The sequence below is a fragment of the Lethenteron reissneri genome, chromosome 30, assembly GCF_015708825.2.
Source record: "Lethenteron reissneri isolate LAM-NWPU_2019-01 chromosome 30, ASM1570882v1, whole genome shotgun sequence".
NCBI classification, from domain to species: domain Eukaryota; kingdom Metazoa; phylum Chordata; class Hyperoartia; order Petromyzontiformes; family Petromyzontidae; genus Lethenteron; species Lethenteron reissneri.
In genome coordinates, this window is record NC_083808.1 from 107,243 (window position 1) to 127,588 (window position 20,346).

Below are 20,346 nucleotides of genomic sequence, written 5' to 3' on the forward strand. Positions count from 1 at the left end.
AGGGGGGGGGGATTTTTCGCCAGGGTCAAGGCGCGAATACAGGTGGAGGAGTCACCACTTACAAAGCACTGTGGTCTACACAACCACACGGCCTCGTGGTAAAACACGCGAACATGCTTCGATCGGCCTCTGTGGAGGAGGCTCGTGAAGGACGCTGCTGCTATTGGGCAGTTGGAGGCAGTCGTCCTCCAGCATCAACGGAGGGCGGAGGAGCGACGCTCACAGCAACAAGCGGAACGACGAGCAGAGCGCTGAGCGGCAAAAAACGCAGCAAGTTGGCACAGTAGGTGGCACAGGTGGTGCATCGGCCAGTCATCTCAGTCGGTCGACCCGTGGCACCTGCTGGGTCTGTCCCGTGACCTCCTGCCAGCGGGCGTTCGACATTTCACGTAGCCTTAAAGTGCACTTCGCCTGGTAAAGGTGCCATGGTGAACGTCACCACCAATTGGTGGCCAATGGCGGTTGTTGTTATTTGCACAGACGTGATGACGCGCCTTTTAATCGGTGTCTATTTGACGCGTTCAGGCGTCTTTGACACCTCCTGGATGGACGCCAGCCAGGGTGAGGACGGCACCCTCCGCCGTTCAGCCATCCTCTCCCGAGTCGTCGCCAACGCTCCATCTCGCGACCCGGTGATCTCACGATCCGGCGCCTGCGCACCGCGATCCGACTTCACCGCTTCATCTCCTCGCGGGCGCTTTCCACAGTCCCGGGTGCCGCGAGCTTGCCGCTTGTTGCAGGGATTCGCGGTTCGGTTCCGGACGGCCGGCCTGGTTAATGCTGCGGTGGGTGGGTCTATGGATCTTCGTATGTTTCAGACCATCTATATCGCAGTGGATATAAAAATCGAAATCCCTGCCACGTTAATTTCTGCACCTCCAAGATGCTTACCCTATACTCCTTCATTGTGACCAAGAGTCCCACCCAACACAACAACCTCCTCCCGATTACATCTACACGTTCCTGCCACGTTCCAAACAGACATGACCATCGCCACCACCACTCAAGTTGCGACAACTGGCGTCTTTATTCCATTCAACGAACGTTTGTTTACATCTCATATCCCCGTTTTTTTAAAAATGATCCTGGACCCTGCACAAACACATGCACGCACCGGACCGAGCGCGAACATCGACAAAGCGCGGAGGACGGACGGACAGACAGACGGACGCGGTCCGGGGTGGATCCGGAGTTGCGATGATCCACCCCGGGCTTTGGTAAAAATCGAAGACTATCGCGAGCCGGGGGCGGCTGTGAAATTCCCCCCCCCCCCCCCCCCCCGTGGAACTAACGCGAGAGCGAAGAGGCCAATCAGAGATTAGCACTAGCAAAGCTGACCAATCAGAGATTAGCACTAGCAAAGCTGACCAATCAGAGATTAGCACTAGCAAAGCTGACCAATCAGAGATTAGCACTAGCAAAGCTGACCAATCAGAGATTAGTGCGTTCATGACTAACCAATCAGAGATTAGCACTAACAAAGCTGACCAATCAGAGATAAGTGCGTTCATGACTAGCCAATCAGAGATTAGCACTAGCAAAGCTGGCCAATCAGAGATAAGTGCGTTCATGACTAGCCAATCAGAGATTACTGCGTTCATGACTAGCCAATCAGAGATGAACCATAACCACGACTGGACTTGGCGCTAACAAAACTGGCCAATCATAGATTAGCGACAGCCATATTGGCTCTCACCACAATAGCCAATCAGAGCGTGGCTATAGCCACAGTAGCCAATCAGAGCGTGGCTATAGCCACAGTAGCCAATCAGAGCGTGGCTATAGCCACAATAGCCAATCAGAGCGTGGCTATAGCTGCAATAGCCAATCAGAGCGTGGCTTTAGCCACAATAGCCAATTAGAGCGTGGCTATAGCCACAATAGCCAATCAGAGCGTGGCTATAGCTGCAATAGCCAATCAGAGCGTGGCTATAGCCGCAATAGCCAATCAGAGCGTGGCTATAGCTGCAATAGCCAATCAGAGCGTGGCTAAAGCTGCACGACGTGATCAGATCATTGCTCTGAGCACACGAGCCCGAGACATGCGCCAGCCTGGCCACGCTAGCCAATCATAGGCGAGTGCTAACCCGCGGCACGCTGGCCAATTAGATGCAAGCCCTCTCCACTTGCTACGCGGGGGAGTTCACAGCGCCCAGCCACATGCAGAGGAAACGCGAGTCCCTGGCTTCAAATCCCGACAACAAAGACGCACACACACACACAGAACGCACACACAATGCACGCACACATATTGCACAGGCTTCTCACCAGCACTACCCATACTCTACACAAACACTAACCCTACCCATAATCCTAACACTACCCATACACTAACACCACCCCTACCCTTACCCTATGCATAAAACTACGACTCTCCATACACTACCACACACACAGTACCCATACATTGACTATCCCTGACTCTGACCCCTGACCTTACATCAAACCGTACGTACCCTTATTCCTAACCCAACTCCCAATTCGACGCAACATCATCGCCATCATCATCGTCGTTTAAAAAAGTGGATTCGTGCTCAACTGAGCATTGAGGCACTTGTGGCCATTTCCTGTTTGCAGCCCCGCCAGAGTCGGGGGTGGAAGCTCCCCCCCCCCCCCCCCCATGCGGGGCCGAGTCTCGACAACACGACAACTGCTGTGGGTCGACTCCTCCACAAAGCGGCACTCATTTCATCGACCCCGGAGGGATGATGATGGGCCGATGCGACCCGCAGCCGGGATGTGGACTCACCGCCGCTCTGCCCGCCGAGGCACCCGGCCGGCTCCGTCATCGCGAGGGGAGGTGGATTTGCATTCGCAGGACATTCCTTCAATACCCCAGCATCCCGACGCATCTTACACCTCACCGCAACGATCCCGGCGCCCTGTCGTAGTTTGATCGATCGTCGTCGTCATCGTCGTCAACATCTGTGTCAATACTGAGGCACGTGTTTCCATGCCCAGTAGGGGCCGTTTGGCAACGCTCCATTGCTCCGCCGGTCCTAATCCGGCGGTTGACATTCCGCGTTCCTATGGCAGGACCGAGTAGACCCCCCCCTCCCCACGCGACACGGGACGATCACCGCGATCTTCCCTTCGAGCAGCGCAGCTCGGCAGATGGTGGGTTGCGACCGTCGTGACCGAGCTCACGTCGACTCGGACGCTACGACAGCTGTGCAATTACTTTGTCGGCACATCATCGGCGTCATCGGCGTCATCGGCATCATCAGTAACCATCCATACCATTTGCATCATCCGTACCATTACCATTGGCACTATCAGTACCATCATCGCCATCAGCACCAACAGTACCACCAGTGTCGCTGGGTACCACCAACAATGATGGCCTCCATTCGCCATCAAGTGACGGTGACGTCACCACAGCGCTTGTCCCAGGCTAGGTGCACTTCGAGTCCACGTGAAGAAGCGTCGAATGTACCATCGACGGCGTCGTCATCATCATCATCGCCATCGCCGCCATCGCCATCAGTCGGCACCATCGGGTCCCGCCTCCGGCCCGTCGCTGTCGTCGTCGTCCGAGAAGCTGTCGTCCTCATCGACGCCCGGCACCTGTCCCAGCGCCGCCTGCTCCAGCGCGCGTCTCCACGAGAGGAGCAGCGCGTCCGTGTCGGCCGCGAGGCCCAGGCGGCGCTGCGACTGCGCCAGGACGAGCGCCCGCCGGCCGTCCACGCCGTCGCCCGCCGCTGGCGACCGCACCTCGTAGCCCGGCAGCGGCAGCGTCTTGAGCGCCCTCACGTCCTGCGGGCGCACGCGCACGCGCACGCGCACGCGGTCAACCACCTCGCCTGGTGTGCAGGAGGGCGCCTGCCGCACGTTTGGAGTTTGCGTCTCTCTCCCCGTGGTCGCCTGGTGTTTTCTTTGGGGCCTTCCGGTTTTTCCCCTCCACATTTAAAATCAACGCGCCTTGAAGAGAATGTGGCCACGATACATTCTCACATGGTGACGAGCCACTTCTCGTTAGGCTGTCATTTGAGAGAGCCAGGTCGCTTCTGAAAAAGAACTACATAGCTCAGTGGACCTTACCTGGTGAAATAAACATAGATCAGTTTAGACGGTGTACTCCGCTGGGAGGCAGCGGATTGGAGGCAGTGGTTAGCTGCGGGGGGTGGTGGGGGCAGTGGGTGGCGGCGGTTAGCAGAGGGGGGGCAGCGGTTAGCGGAGGGGGGCGCTGGCACCTGCGGAGCGGCGTAGACGTAGAGCACGAGTGGGTCGCTGCGCGGGATGACGCACCACACGCGCGCCCAGCTCTGCCGCCCCCCACACTCCAGGAAGTGCAGCGAGCCGCAGATGATGCTCTCCCGTGTCGCCTCCTCGGCACTCTGCTTCTACCGGTGTGGTGGGTGGGAGGGGAGGGGGGTGACTGAAATGTTTCCCAATCTGATGAAGCAATCAGAATCGAGTGGTTTACCCTCTCTGGCAATAAAAAGAGGTGTTAAGATGTTCAAACACCAAACAGAAACTTTTTTGCGAGGCGTGACACGGGGGAGCCGCCCGCACCTGCAGGATGTTGCGGTTCTTGATGGCCGCCGTGCTGGTGCGCGCCTCCTCGGTGAGCTGCGCGTAGCAGGTCCAGCACACGCGCTGCAGCTTGCGCGGCTCGTATGCCAGCAGCACGCGGTGGTCCGAGCACTTAAAGCACACCACCTGCGCGGACAGCACACCGCACGCGGCGCCACCGCCGCCGCAGATCAGCACGGTCGGCTGCGTACCGTGCGAAACAACTTTGCGCACGTTGACTACCTCGCCTGGTCTACGGGAGGTCGCGGGTTCGATCCCGACCCCGACGCCTGCTGCTGCTGTATATTTGGAGTTTGCGGTGTCTCTCTCTCTCCCCGTGGTCGCGTGGATTTTTCTCCGGGTCCTCCGGGGTTTCCCCTCCACATTTAAAATCACCATCACGCGTTTTAGAGTATTTGCCTGCAATAAATGTACACACAATGATAAGCTACTTCGTTGAGCTGTCATTTGTGACCAGTTCGTCTCTGAAATTGAGCTATACAGCCTTACCTGGTAAAATAAAAATACATACACCACGTGGAGGGGGGGGGGGGGGCACGCCGCACCTTCCCGCAGGCACGGCAGTGGTGGCGCCTGCGCGTGAGCGCCGTGAACGGATCCTGGCAGGCCATGCACAGCGTGACGTTGACGTCGCGCACCCACATGGGAGCACGCTGGCCCAGCTCCAGCCCCTGGGTCGCGGGGGGGCTCTGAGGGGGGAGGGGAGGTCAAGCAAAGACACTTAGTGACACATAGAGACACAGTCTTACGGAAAGACAGACTTCCATAGAGACCCAAATAATTCCACAGAGACCCATAGACTTGCACGACGACCCACAGACTTAAAGACCAATAGACTTACGCAAAGACGCAGCCGAGTGATTTGCGGTGTCATTTTTCTGATTTGGCAAATCTGCACCGCGACGCGGGTACACAGTGGCCGAGTGCTCGTTTCGATTGACGTCACGGGACCTTTAACGTCCACCGCAAAGCAGACGGCGAGCACGAATTTACCACACCAACACGGCATTAACCAGGGCAGCCTGCCGGAACCTAACCGCCAAATCTCTGCAACGAGCGCCGAACGCGCGATCGCTGGGCAACGTCGGAGACATTCGCAGCAAAAAGAAACGCGCAGCATCAGACGTCATCGCTGCGCTCGTCGCTGGCTCACCGACACGCTGGGGCCCTCGACCACGTCCTTCTTGTGGCCCATGAAGGTCTCCTCCTTCTCGCGGAACGTCTTTATCACCTCGTTAATGGCCTGGAAGTGTGGCACCAGGTTGCACCGTCAGGGTCGGACCGACCGAACGCGAGCCCCGAACCCAGGGTCCGTCTACGGCTCGTGCGTGCGTGTGCGTGCGTTAGTGACACTACGTGGCATTAGAGTGGTATTTGTAGTCGAGACAACGCACGTTTTCTTTAAAAAAAAAAAAAAAACGCACGTTTCTGGGAGGCTCAACCATGACACATGGTGGTGCTGAGCTGGAAGCCCCACCCACTTTCACTTGGCCACGCCCTGCTCAACCATTAACTCCGCCAACACAGCGAGCGGATTGCCCGTTCTCACATTGGCCCTGCTCACTGCTCGGGTAACCCCGCCCACTGCCTGGGTAACCCCGCCCACTGCCTGGGTAGCCCCACCCGCTGCCTGGGTAGCCCCGCCCACCGCTCAGGTAGCCCTGCTCATCGCCCGCATCATGAGTTGAGCACGAAGCCAGAAGCTTTGAACCAGAGACAAAAACCCGATCGTCGCCAACGCTCCGGAGGGGACACCGGGACATAACTTTCTGAAACTGACGCGAGTGGCCCGGCCGAACCTAGTTTGATTCCAGCTCACGGCCAACACCGGTGACGATTACCTGAACCGGTCCTGGGTCTCTTAGAGGGCGACTCAGCCTCAAACGAGTACCTGGTGCACCGTGTAAACATCGCCACTGGGGAGACAACGGCAGCCGGCCGTGGTGCTGGCCACCCACCCCCTCGTGCGCCGTGACGGCCTTGATAGGTGCGACTCGCTAACAGCACTTGCCCCAACAGTCTGTTATGGCTACACGGCGGATCTTTGTGAGGAGTGACACTCAGTATCTGAGTGTGACGCAGTGCAGTCTACGAGAGTGTACTTTGCCCGAGCTGTCTGCTCTCACCTTCATCCACTCCTGCTTCTCTTTCTCCGTCCTTGCATCCAAAGGGAGCGGAGGGGGAAGAAGGGAGGGAGGTGAAAGAGAGAGGGAGGGACACCGGGTCACTGTGAGTGCGAGTGTTCCACCGTTTAACTCCGTGACTTCAATCCCACTGTTAACACTCTGGTTCCTCCTCCGCGTGGCTCGAGGAGGAGGGGGAGGAGCAGGTGTGACCTCCGGCAACGGGAAGGAGAGGCGAGTAAAGCATCTGGAGCAGAGCAAACTTGCCAGCCAAATGCACTCCCTGAAGCCAACCCTCGCTCGTGAGCCACGAGGAGCAGGCCCAGCCCTTACCAGCCAGAGAGGCAGCTGTCACCGACCCGAACCAACCAGCCAACCACACACTCGCAGTGGCAACTCTTTAACTTCACCTACTGGCCTGAACCCATCTCCATTATCTCTCAGTCCGTGACCCCAGGTTACCCCTGCACCCCCCCCCACCCCACCCTTGGGGGGATCACGACTCCAGCCCCCCGTGATTACCGAGCCTGGAAGTCAATGGTCCTCTGGACTCCGCAGACCTGGAACGTGGGGACCTGGTCGTGTTGGTTCACGTCCTTCACCTGCAGGGCCACGACATCATCACCATCAGTAGCATGATCATCATCAGCATGAGTTTCACCTTAAGCAGCAGCAGTAGCAGACTCGTAATCAGCATCACCATCATCGGACTCATCAGCAGACAGCGAGAAAAGCAGCATCGACAACAACAGGAGCAACATCGCACGCATCCACAGAATCATCAGCATCACCATCCACAAAAACATCAGCATCACCAACATCAGCATCACCATCCACAGAATCATCAGCATCACCATCCACAAAAACATCAGCATCACCATCCACAGCAACATCAGCATCACCAACATCAGCATCACCATCCACAGAATCATCAGCATCACCATCCACAAAAACATCAGCATCACCATCCACAGCAACATCAGCATCACCAACATCAGCATCACCATCCACAAAAACATCAGCATCACCAGCAGCTGGCCAGTGCTATTTGGCGAAGGAAAGGGAGGGGGAGCACGTGGGGGGGTGGGGGCGCTTTCGGACGTCGCTCGTCGCTTCCGCGAGCCGTGAACGAGAATCGAGCTCTGCCCGCGGAGTTGGGGTGCTGGGGAGTTGGGGAGTTGGGGAGCTGGGGAGCTGGGGGAGCTGGGGAGCTGGGGAGTTGGGGAGTTGGGGAGCTGGGGAGTTGGGGAGTTGGGGAGTTGGGGTGCTGGGGAGTTGGGGAGCTGGGGAGCTGGGGGAGTTGGGGAGCTGGGGTGCTGGGGAGTTGGGGAGTTGGGGAGTTGGGGTGCTGGGGAGTTGGGGAGCTGGGGAGCTGGGGGAGTTGGGGAGCTGGGGTGCTGGGGAGTTGGGGAGTTGGGGAGTTGGGGTGCTGGGGAGTTGGGGAGTTGGGGAGTTGGGGAGCTGGGGAGCTGGGGAGTTGGGGAGTTGGGGAGCTGGGGAGTTGGGGAGTTGGGGAGTTGGGGTGCTGGGGAGTTGGGGAGCTGGGGAGCTGGGGGAGTTGGGGAGTTGGGGAGTTGGGGTGCTGGGGAGTTGGGGAGCTGGGGAGCTGGGGAGTTGGGGAGCTGGGGTGTTGGGGAGTTGGGGAGTTGGGGAGTTGGGGTGCTGGGGAGTTGGGGTGCTGGGGAGTTGGGGTGCTGGGGAGTTGGGGAGTTGGGGAGTTGGGGTGCTGGGGAGCTGGGGAGCTGGGGAGCTGGGGAGTTGGGGAGTTGGGGAGCTGGGGAGTTGGGGAGCTGGGGTGTTGGGGAGCTGAGAGGTTGGGGAGTTGGGGAGCTGGGGAGCTGGGGAGTTGGGGAGCTGGGAGGTTGGGGAGATGGGGAGCTGGGGAGCTGGGGAGCTGGGGAGTTGGGGGGCTAGGGAGTTGGTCTGTGGGGACACCGTGGTCGCTCTGTGTCCTCACTTCGAGGTCTCTGACGTTGATCCGCGTCCTCAAGCTGTAGCGCTGGCCCATGGACCACAACTTGGGCACGCAGTGCAGCAGCATGGTGTTAAACTACGCCAGGCCGGGGGGGGGGGGGGGGGGGGTGGGGGGCAAAGTGTCAGGGTGGTGTGAGAGTGCAGGGTGCTGCAGTCAGCATTGGTGCCTACGACGTACTACTGATGAGTCCTACTAAGGATGAAACCAATGCATAGTTTGTGTACCTCAGTTTGTAGAGACCCATAACTTAGAGACCCATAGACTTAGAGACACATAGATTTGCATAGAGGCTCACAGACATCTCGAGAGTAACTGCCACTGTCCGGCAGTCACAGTCACTCAAATGTATTTTGACGGTTACCTAAGACCACAATGTGCAGTTCTGGAGGAACTACTGGTGTTTTTTTGCGTAATGCGCAAGGCTGAGCGCTGTTGACGCGTCTTTGGGGGTTGTTTGAAACCCACCGCTGGGCACGTGATAGCCCTCATTCCCGGCCGTGTCGCAATTGCGCCATCGCGTTCATGCCGATCACAAAGTTTGCTCCTGATTGTGCTGCTGATGATGGCAACGATGGTGCTGCCAATGCCAATGAGTCTACTGCCGATGCTAATGTTCTTGATGAATCTGAAGCCGGGGATGATGATGACCCTGCTGCTGCTGCTGCTGTTGGCCTCACCAGGAAGAGGTAGCGCTCCTGCGGGACACCGATGCGCACGGAGCGCTTGAGGATGATTCCCTCCTTGAGCAGCTCCGTGTCGGGGCACACAATGTCCGTCACCTCCCCGCCCAGCATCTCGTGGACGCGCAGCAGCGCTTGCATGTGCTCCTGGGCGGGGGGGGGGGGGGGGTGGCAACACGCGGCAGACACGGTGAGACGAGCGGGGACACGGGGGGGGACACACCGAGACACGCAGGTACAACGCACGGGGAGTCACGTGGGACACGTGGAGACACGTGTGTAACACATGGCGGACAGCTCGTGGAGACACGCAGGGAGGGGGGGTGGAATACATACAGGGGGACACACACGGGCTAAACACGCAGAGACACGTGGAGGGACACACGGGACACCTCATGAGGACATGCGAGGACACACAGGTACATGTGGGTGCATGTGGAGACACGCTGTGGGGCGAGTGATGTGTTTGTGGTGGCGAGTGTGAGAGAGGAGAGAGAGGGGAGAGAGATAAGAGCGGGGCTCACGTTTCGCCTGATGGCGCTGTTGGAATGCGTGGCGGCCGTGGCGATGAGATCCAGCGATTCTGCACACGGAGCAAAACACACACGGCGCAGGACACACGCACGTGCGCGCGCGCACACACACATGGTTTTGGAACAGAACACGTGTTATGTAGAACAGAAGAGATGGAACAGAACGCACTCCATATTAGACACACACACACCAGAAGAACTTGCACACACAGCTCTCAAATGAGCACACACCGCACAGAACACAGAGATCAGAACAAAACACGCGCATCTCTCTGACATGAAGAGGCTCGTGGAATGAAACGTCAGACATCGTGCCGAACAACAGGCGCGGTACGACCCGAGAACACACCAGCAAGATACGCAGCAGCACAACCGTGAACACGCACGGCACGGAACACAACTTGCGCCAGCATAGAGTACACAGATCAGAACGGAACACGTCGTTTGGAACGGAACAACCACCGTTCGGAACAATCTTTATGTATCCATTCCGTCGATGTTACGCACGGAATTTAATTTGACCGATATATAAGACGTAAACGTTACGTTCCTAATTTCGGACTGAATATTTCCCGGGTCGCTGGTGTAGACTGGGGCATGCGACGGGGTGACTGAGCAGCTACGCCAAAGGCAAAGGGTGGCAAGGGGTGGCACACGGAACGCGGTGTGTGCCAGGCGCCTCACTCTCGGCGTCGGGGCGGTCGGGCGCGCCGGGTGCCAGCCGCTTGAGGTAGTCCTGCAGCAGCAGCTGGTAGCGTGGGATGCGCTGCACGGGGCCCAGCATGTGGTTCTGCAGCGTCAGGTTCATGCACTCCGCCTGCCGCTGGGGTAGGGACCCCACGGGGGAGAGGGGAGGGGGGGCGCGGGGAAGGAGGAGGGGGTCCCCAGTGGGTCCCGAATAAGATGAGGGAAGAGGGGAGGGGAGAGGGGCAGAGGAGAGATGACAGGAGATAGGGTGGTATTAAGGATTGCACGTGCGAGTGTGTGTACGTCTGTTCTTTGTGTGCATGTGTGTCATGGGGAGCGGTGGTGTAGTGGATATCACTGCGCTACGAACCCGGCGGCTCGAGTTTTGATTCCTGCTTCGTTGCAGCCAATACCAATTGGGAATATCTGAACCGGTCCTGGGCCTCCAGTGCCTGGTGTGGTGTGTAAACATCAGCAAGGGGAGACAAAGGCGGCCTGGCGTGGTGCTGGCCACCCACACCCTCGTGTGTCGTGCCAGCCTTTATAGGCACTCGTGAACAGCACTTGCTTGCTCCAGCAGTCAGCTAAAGTCTATACGGGGGACCTTTGTCTTTGTGTGCATGCGCATGTGTGTGTGACAGACAGGGGGTCGTTTGCGGTCCGTTTCAAGGCGGCAGGGCCTCGCGTGGCCGCAAGGTCCACGTGACGTCACATGGCGGGGCCGTGCCAGCAGTGGTCACTGCATCGCGCGCTTTCGGATGCGCTTCTGCGGCCGTCTGGAACGCTCTTCTTTCTGATATTGGGAAGCCACTGGCGCTATGCACTTTTAAATCGTCAAGATTGAAAACTAATTTCTTGAGAACTGCTTTTTGTGTTTAGTTTGTAGTCCTTCCCCCCGCACCTCCGATGAGCACGGTTGGTAATGTACGGTGCGAAAGAAGTTCAACACACACACACATACAGAGGTCTCAAACCAGGAGGGCTCGGCACGTGCTGTTTGCGAGCAACGTGGAGATGTGGCTCTGGCTACAGCGAGTCCGACAAAGGCAGGGGGGGTTGTGGGGGCACGCCCCCCACACGGAGATGGAGCAATGAAATAAAACACGTGTGCAGGCAGGTGCCAGGTGCATTGTTGCATCGCAGGACTGTGGAGTGGGTCGGGGGCCGTGAGAAACGGAAGTAGCGGGACCCACGCTGCGCCGGCACGTGTGTGCGTACGTGTGTGTGCGTGTGTGTGCGCGTGTGTGCGTGCGCGTGCGTACGTGTGTGCGTGCGTACCTTGTGTGCGTGCGTGTGTGTGTACTTGCATGCGTACGTGTGTGCGTGCGTGTGTGTGTGCGTGCGTGCGTGTGTGCGTGCATGCATGCATGCACCTGGATGTCGAGGACGATGTCGGCGAAGCGCGACGACTGGGTGGTCCAGGTGGACACCAGCTTGTGGGCGTCGTCGAAGTTCTTCACGTAGACTCCGTACATCTTGAGGAACGGCGCCAGCTTCTGCAGGATGTCCCCGATGCGCGGGTTCGTGTCCCTGGGGCGGTGGGGCGGCGACCAGGTCACGCAGGGGTCGTGGTAACGATCAGGACTCATTAAATGTCCCTGCTTGCGATGCAGAGCCTCGGGCTACGCGTCTAAGCCACTCCAGTCCTCACGGCCCACCACGGTTACGCCATTCTGCATTTGCCAATCTTCTCGGTTGACGTGCAAGTTAGGTTCTTGCATATTAAGCCGGGGCGATGGTGGCGGCACTGCTACGTAGGGCCGCCTGTAACCCAGCGCTGCGGAGGAAGCAGCGAGGGTTGGTGGATCGCCGCGTGAATGTTGTGAAACTCCCTTCCCGCGGGCGCATGAGGAGGTTCCGCTCTGCCCTGGCGTTTCTGAGATGCAGTCCCATAAATGTCGCTGCCATAAAGCGACCGCAATAATATTTATTATTACACACTGCACTTGCCTGATGATTGGTAAACAAGACCAAGGTAGAAACACACACACAGTCTCTATCCTAATTTGGTCGCGAGATGTTAACTACCTCGCCTGGCATGCAGGAGGTTGTGGGTTCAATCTCAGCCCTGACGCCTGCTTATATTTGGAATTTGCATGTCTCTCTCCCCGTGGTCGTGTGACATTTTCTCCAGGCCCTCCGGTTTTTCCCTCCGCATTTAGAATCGACATCACGCGTTTACAGTATTTGGCTGCTATACATTCCCACGTGATAATCCAACTTCGTTGCGGCCAGGTCGCTTCTGAAAAAGAGCTGTACAGCTCAGTGGGCCCATCGTGGTCAAATAAAAAGAGTTTACAGTTTTATTATGAGACTGCAACTGCTGCCCGCGCCGACGCCGTGGCCGCCGCACGCACCACTCCTGCATGCGCTGCTCAAGCTCGGGCAGCAGGAAGTCGCGGTGGAAGCTGTGGATGGAGGGAAGGTTGGAGAAGATCTGCGACACCACGTCCACCGAAAACGACCCCTTCTCCGCCTCCTCCCGCAGCTGCTTGTGGAACACCTGCGGGGCAACCCACGGGCAAGCGCGGGGGATAAACTCTTGACCTCGAGAGACGGCGGAGAGAGAGGGCGGATCGTCAGCTCGCCGTTCGTCCGCTCTGCGCGGCATTCTTACGGCATCAGGCAGCCCACCGGCGTTGGTTCAAGTCAGCCTGTCTCTGTTGATGAGACACTGATTGTTGAAACCAGTCTTTGCCGATGAACATCAGATAACTCCCCAGCGTTGTTCCAAGCCAACCTGACTGCTGATGAGGCAGTGAATGCCTAAAATGGCTCAGAGTTTTGCTTGCGTTGACTAGCCATTGCTGCTAAACGTATGCATTCCCAGATGGCCGTGTGACTGATGGGATGTGTAAAGAACGCAGTGCTGTGCACGACAACGCCCCTCACGATGCTGCGCGAGTCTCGTGGTGCAAGGCTCTCACGAAGGGAGGCGCCATCCCGGATCCCTCTTGCAAGCGCCGCTCACCCACGGCAATCTTGAGTTCTCACCCCGTTAACCAGACACACTCCGCAGTGGGGGGGGGGAGGGAGCGGAGCAATCTGGACATCTGTGAAAAGAGCTTCATAGCTCATCGGATTCTTCCACTCTAAATAAAGATTCTGATTCTGCCCCGGCCCTTTGCTTCACTTTGCATGCAATACACCGCCGTGTCCACCAGGAGGCGCCCCTCCCACGGCAGAGTGATGGAAGGACCCCTAACCCGACCCTTCTGTAGGTGCAGGTGCCGAGTGTTGGTGTCGGTGCAGGGTGTAGTGGCAGGATGTAGGTGCAGGGTGTAGGTGCAGGGTGCAGGGTGTAGGTGCGGGGTGTAGGTGCAGGGTGTATGCGCTGGGTGTAGGTGCGGGTGTAGGTGCGGGGTGTAGGTGCAGGGTGTAGGTGCGGGTGTAGGTGCAGGGTGTATGCGCTGGGTGTAGGTGCGGGGTGTAGGTGCGGGTGTAGGTGCGGGGTGTAGGTGCGGGTGTAGGTGCGGGGTGTAGGTGCGGGTGCAAGGTGTAGGTGCGGGGTGTAGGTGCGGGTGTAGGTGCGGGGTGTAGGTGCGGGGTGTAGGTGCGGGGTGTAGGTGCGGGGTGTAGGTGCAGGGTGCAGGTGCAGGGTGTTGGTGCAGGGTGTTGGTGCAGGGTGCAGGGTGCAGGTGCAGGGTGCAGGGTGCAGGGTGCAGGTGCAGGGTGCAGGTGCAGGGTGTAGGTGCAGGGTGTAGGTGCAGGGTGCAGGTGCAGGGTGCAGGTGCAGGATGTAGGTGCAGGGTGTTGGTGCAGGGTGCAGGTGCAGGGTGTAGGTGCGGGTGTAGGTGCAGGGTGCAGGTGCAGGGTGTAGGTGCAGGGTGTAGGTGCAGGGTGTAGGTGCAGGGTGTAGGTGCAGGGTGTAGGTGCAGGGTGCAGGTGCAGGGTGTAGGTGCAGGATGTAGGTGCAGGGTGTTGGTGCAGGGTGCAGGTGCAGGGTGTAGGTGCGGGTGTAGGTGCAGGGTGTAGGTGCAGGGTGCAGGTGCAGGGTGCAGGTGCAGGATGTAGGTGCAGGGTGTAGGTGCAGGGTGCAGGTGCAGGGTGTAGGTGCGGGTGTAGGTGCAGGGTGTAGGTGCAGGGTGCAGGTGCAGGGTGTTGGTGCAGGGTGTTGGTGCAGGGTGCAGGGTGCAGGTGCAGGGTGCAGGTGCAGGGTGTAGGTGCAGGGTGTAGGTGCAGGGTGCAGGGTGCAGGTGCAGGGTGAGCACCTCATCCAGGAGGCTGAGCCTCTTCACGTAAGTCCTCTCCGTCTCCAGCAGCTCCATGGCAGTGAGGTGCAGCTTCTGGAGGAGGGGGAACCGACGGGGGGACGTCGTGACGAGGTCGGCGAGGTGGTGGCCGTGCCAGGTTCACAGTGGCCGTGCCAGGTTCACAGTGGCCGTGCCAGGTTCACAGTGGCCGTGCCAGGTTCACAGTGGCCGTGCCAGGTTCACAGTGGCCGTGCCAGGTTCACAGTGGCCGTGCCAGGTTCACAGTGGCCGTGTCAGGTTCACAGTGGCCGTGCCAGGTTCACAGTGGCCGTGCCAGGTTCACAGTGGCCGTGTCAGGTTCACAGTGGCCGTGTCAGGTTCACAGTGGCCGTGTCAGGTTCACAGTGGCCGTGTCAGGTTCACAGTGGCCGTGTCAGGTTCACAGTGGCCGTGTCAGGTTCACAGTGGCCGTGTCAGGTTCACAGTGGCCGTGCCAGGTTCACAGTGGCCGTGCCAGGTTCACAGTGGCCGTGCCAGGTTCACAGTGGCCGTGCCAGGTTCACAGTGGCCGTGCCAGGTTCACAGTGACCGTGCCAGGTTCACAGTGGCCGTGCCAGGTTCACAGTGGCCGTGTCAGGTTCACAGTGGCCGTGTCAGGTTCACAGTGGCCGTGTCAGGTTCACAGTGGCCGTGTCAGGTTCACAGTGGCCGTGTCAGGTTCACAGTGGCCGTGTCAGGTTCACAGTGGCCGTGTCAGGTTCACAGTGGCCGTGCCAGTGGCCGTGCCAGGTTCACAGTGGCCGTGCCAGGTTCACAGTGGCCGTGCCAGGTTCACAGTGGCCGTGCCAGGTTCACAGTGGCCGTGCCAGGTTCACAGTGGCCGTGCCAGGTTCACAGTGGCCGTGCCAGGTTCACAGTGGCCGTGCCAGGTTCACAGTGGCCGTGCCAGGTTCACAGTGACCGTGCCAGGTTCACAGTGGCCGTGCCAGGTTCACAGTGGCCGTGTCAGGTTCACAGTGGCCGTGCCAGGTTCACAGTGGCCGTGCCAGGTTCACAGTGGCCGTGCCAGGTTCACAGTGGCCGTGCCAGGTTCACAGTGACCGTGCCAGGTTCACAGTGGCCGTATCAGAGACACTCGGACAGGATGGCCAAGGTCCTGGGTTGGGATCTGGGTCTGGCTGCCTGTGAGTGAACCGCACAGACGCCTATGGACGGACATAACCCCGTAGACTCGCACAGAGACACATACACCCGTAGACTCGCACAGAAACCCATAACCCTGTAGACTCGCACAGAGACACATACACCCCGTAGACTCGCACAGAGACACATACACCCCGTAGACTCGCACAGAAACCCATAACCCTGTAGACTCGCACAGAGACACATACACCCCGAAGACTCGCACAGAGACCCATAACCCCGTAGACTCGCACAGAGACCCATAACCCTGTAGACTCGCACAGAGACCCATAACCCTGTAGACTCGCACAGAGACACATAACCCTGTAGACTCGCACAGAGACCCATACACCCCGTAGACTCGCACAGAGACCCATACACCCCGTAGACTCGCACAGAGACACATAACCCTGTAGACTCGCACAGAGACCCATACACCCCGTAGACTCGCACAGAGACCCATACACCCTGTAGACTCGCACAGAGACACATAACCCTGTAGACTCGCACAGAGACCCATACACCCCGTAGACTCGCACAGAGACACATACACCCCGTAGACTCGCACAGAGACCCATACACCCCGTAGACCTCGCACAGAGACCCATACACCCTGTAGACTCGCACAGAGACACATAACCCTGTAGACTCGCACAGAGACCCATACACCCCGTAGACTCGCACAGAGACACATACACCCCGTAGACTCGCACAGAGACCCATAACCCCGTAGACTCGCACAGAGACCCATAACCCTGTAGACTCGCACAGAGACCATACACCCCGTAGACTCGCACAGAGACACATACACCCCGTAGACTCGCACAGAGACCCATACACCCCGTAGACTCGCACAGAGACCCATACACCCTGTAGACTCGCACAGAGACACATAACCCTGTAGACTCGCACAGAGACCCATACACCCCGTAGACTCGCACAGAGACACATACACCCCGTAGACTCGCACAGAGACCCATAACCCCGTAGACTCGCACAGAGACCCATAACCCTGTAGACTCGCACAGAGACCCATAACCCCGTAGACTCGCACAGAGACACATAACCCTGTAGACTCGCACAGAGACCCATACACCCCGTAGACTCGCACAGAGACCCATACACCCCGTAGACTCGCACAGAGACCCATACACCCCGTAGACTCGCACAGAGACCCATACCCCCGTAGACTCGCACAGAGACACATACACCCCGTAGACTCGCACAGAGACCCATACACCCCCGTAGACTCGCACAGAGACCCATACACCCCGTAGACTCGCACAGAGACCCATACACCCCGTAGACTCGCACAGAGAACCCTACACCCCGTAGACTCGCACAGAGACCCATACACCCCGTAGACTCGCACAGAGACCCATACACCCCCGTAGACTCGCACAGAGGACCCATACACCCCGTAGACTCGCACAGAGACCCATACACCCCGTAGACTCGCACAGAGACCCATACACCCCTGAGACTCGCACAGAGACACATAAACCCGTAGACTCGCACAGAGACCCTACACCCCGTAGACTCGCACAGAGACCCATACACCCCGTAGACTCTCCACAAGGAGACCCTACACCCCGTAGACTCGCACAGAGACCCATACAACCCAGTAGACTCGCACAGAGACCCATACAACCCCGTAGACTCGCACAGAGACCCATACACCCTGTAGACTCGCACAGAGACCCATACACCCCGTAGACTCGCACAGAGACCCATACACCCCGTAGACTCGCACAGAGACCCATACACCCCGTAGACTCGCACAGAGACCCATACACCCCGTAGACTCGCACAGAGACCCATACACCCCGTAGACTCCACAGAGACCCATACACCCCGTAGACTCGCACAGAGACCCATACACCCCGTAGACTCGCACAGAGACCCATACACCCCGTAGACTCGCACAGAGACACATCACACCCCGGAGACTTCGCACAGAGACCCATACACCCCGTAGACTCGCACAGAGACCCATACACCCCGTAGACTCGCACAGAGACCCTACACCCCGTAGACTCGCACAGAGACCCATACCCCCGTAGACTCGCACAGAGACCCATACACCCCGTAGACTCGCACAGAGACCCATACACCCCGTAGACTCGCACAGAGACCCATACACCCCGTAGACTCGCACAGAGACCCATACACCCGTAGACTCGCACAGAGACCCATACACCCCGTAAGACTCGCACAGAGACCCATACACCCGTAGACTCGCACAGAGACCCATACACCCCGTAGACTCGCACAGAGACCCATACACCCCGTAGACTCGCACAGAGACCCATACACCCCGTAGACTCGCACAGAGACCCATACACCCCGTAGACTCGCACAGAGACCCATACACCCCGTAGACTCGCACAGAGGACCCATACACCCCGTAGACGCGCACAGAGACCATCACCCGAGATCGCACAGACACTACACCCCGTAGACTCGCACAGAGACCCATACACCCCGTAGACCTCGCACAGAGCCCCACACACCCCGTAGACTCGCACAGAGACCCATACACCCCGTAGACTCGCACAGAGACCCATACACCCCGTAGACCTCGCACAGAGACCCATACACCCCGTAGACTCGCACAGAGACCCATACACCCCGTAGACTCGCACAGAGACCCATACACCCCGTAGACTCGCACAGAGACCCATACACCCCGTAGACTCGCACAGAGACCATACACCCCGTAGACTCGCACAGAGACCCATACACCCCGTAGACTCGCACAGAGACCCATACACCCCGTAGACTCGCACAGAGAACCCATACACCCCGTAGACTCGCACAGAGACCCATACACCCCGTAGACTCGCACAGAGACCCATACACCCCGTAGACTCGCACAGAGACCCATACACCCCGTAGACTCGCACAGAGACCCATACACCCCGTAGACTCGCACAGAGACCCATACAACCACCGTAGACTCGCACAGATACCCATACACCCCGTAGACTCGCACAGAGACCCATACACCCCGTAGACTCGCACAGAGACCCATACACCCCGTAGTACTCGCCCACAGAGACCCATACACCCCGTAGACCTCGCACAGAGACCCATACACCCCGTAGACTCGCACAGAGACCCATACACCCCGTAGACCGCACAGAGACCCATACACCCCGTAGACTCGCACAGAGACCATACACCCCGTATGACCTCGCACAGAGCCCATACAACCCGTAGAACTCGCACAGAGACCAACACCTAACACCCCCGTAGACTCGCACAGAGACCCATACACCCCGTAGACTCGCACAGAGACCATACACCCCGTAGACTCGCACAGAGACCCATACACCCGTAGACTCGCACAGAGACCATACACCCCGTAGACTCGCACAGAGACCCATACACCCCGTAGACTCGCACAGAGACCCATACACCCCGTAGACTCGCACAGAGACCCATACACCCCGTAGACTCGCACAGAGACCCTACACCCGTAGACTCGCACAGAGACCCATACACCCCGTAGACTCGCACAGAGACCACATACACCCCGTAGACTCGCACAGAGACCCATACACCCGTAGACTCGCACAGAGACCCATACACCCCGTAGACTCGCACAGAGACCCATACACCCCGTAGACTCGCACAGAGACCCATACACCCCGTAGACTCGCACAGAGACCCATACACCCGTAGACTCGCACAGAGACCCATACACCCCGTAGACTCGCACAGAGACCCATACACCCCGTAGACTCGCACAGAGACCCATACACCCCGTAGACTCGCACAGAGACCCATACACCCCGTAGACTCGCACAGAGACCCATACACCCCGTAGACTCGCACAGAGACCCAGTACACCCCGTAGACTCGCCAGAGACCCATACACCCCGTAGACTCGCACAGAGACCCAACCACCCCGTAGACTCGCACAGAGACCCATACACCCCGTAGACTCGCACAGAGACCCATACACCCCGTAGACTCGCACAGAGACCCATACACCCCGTAGACTCGCACAGAGACCCAACACCCCGTAGACTCGCACAGAGACCCATACACCCCGTAGACTCGCACAGAGACCCATAACCCCGTAGACTCGCACAGAGACCCATACACCCCGTAGACTCGCACAGAGACCCATACACCCCGTAGACTCGCACAGAGACCCATACACCCCGTAGACTCGCACAGAGAACCCATACACCCGTAGACTCGCACAGAGGACCCCAATACACCCCGTAGACTCGCACAGAGACGCCATACACCCCGTAGACTCGCACGAGAGACCCATACACCCGTAGACTCGCACAGATACCCATACACCCCGTACTCGCACAGAGAGGCCCATACACCCGTAGACTCGCACAGAGACCCATACACCCGTAGACTCGCACAGAGACGCCATACACCCCGTAGACCGCACAAGAGACCCATACACCC

General features: G+C 58.6%; 1 protein-coding gene across 1 annotated transcript in view; it reads right to left on the reverse strand.

The window, feature by feature from the left end:
* Nucleotides 1-1,267: 1,267 nt before the first annotated feature.
* LOC133349339 (FYVE, RhoGEF and PH domain-containing protein 4-like) overlaps nucleotides 1,268-20,346 on the reverse strand; it is a 60,693-nt gene continuing 41,614 nt past the window's right edge. Inside the window, exons 6-19 of the mRNA XM_061562688.1 lie at nucleotides 14,746-14,820; nucleotides 12,892-13,037; nucleotides 11,908-12,064; nucleotides 10,532-10,670; nucleotides 9,839-9,897; nucleotides 9,312-9,461; nucleotides 8,617-8,709; nucleotides 7,182-7,261; nucleotides 6,663-6,693; nucleotides 5,690-5,779; nucleotides 5,082-5,225; nucleotides 4,516-4,662; nucleotides 4,194-4,343; nucleotides 1,268-3,756 (exon numbers count right to left, since the gene is read on the reverse strand). Of these exons, the coding sequence (XP_061418672.1) occupies nucleotides 3,484-3,756; nucleotides 4,194-4,343; nucleotides 4,516-4,662; nucleotides 5,082-5,225; nucleotides 5,690-5,779; nucleotides 6,663-6,693; nucleotides 7,182-7,261; nucleotides 8,617-8,709; nucleotides 9,312-9,461; nucleotides 9,839-9,897; nucleotides 10,532-10,670; nucleotides 11,908-12,064; nucleotides 12,892-13,037; nucleotides 14,746-14,820 (1,734 nt within the window). The 3' untranslated portion in view covers nucleotides 1,268-3,483. The remainder of the gene's footprint in view (nucleotides 3,757-4,193; nucleotides 4,344-4,515; nucleotides 4,663-5,081; nucleotides 5,226-5,689; nucleotides 5,780-6,662; nucleotides 6,694-7,181; nucleotides 7,262-8,616; nucleotides 8,710-9,311; nucleotides 9,462-9,838; nucleotides 9,898-10,531; nucleotides 10,671-11,907; nucleotides 12,065-12,891; nucleotides 13,038-14,745; nucleotides 14,821-20,346) is intronic.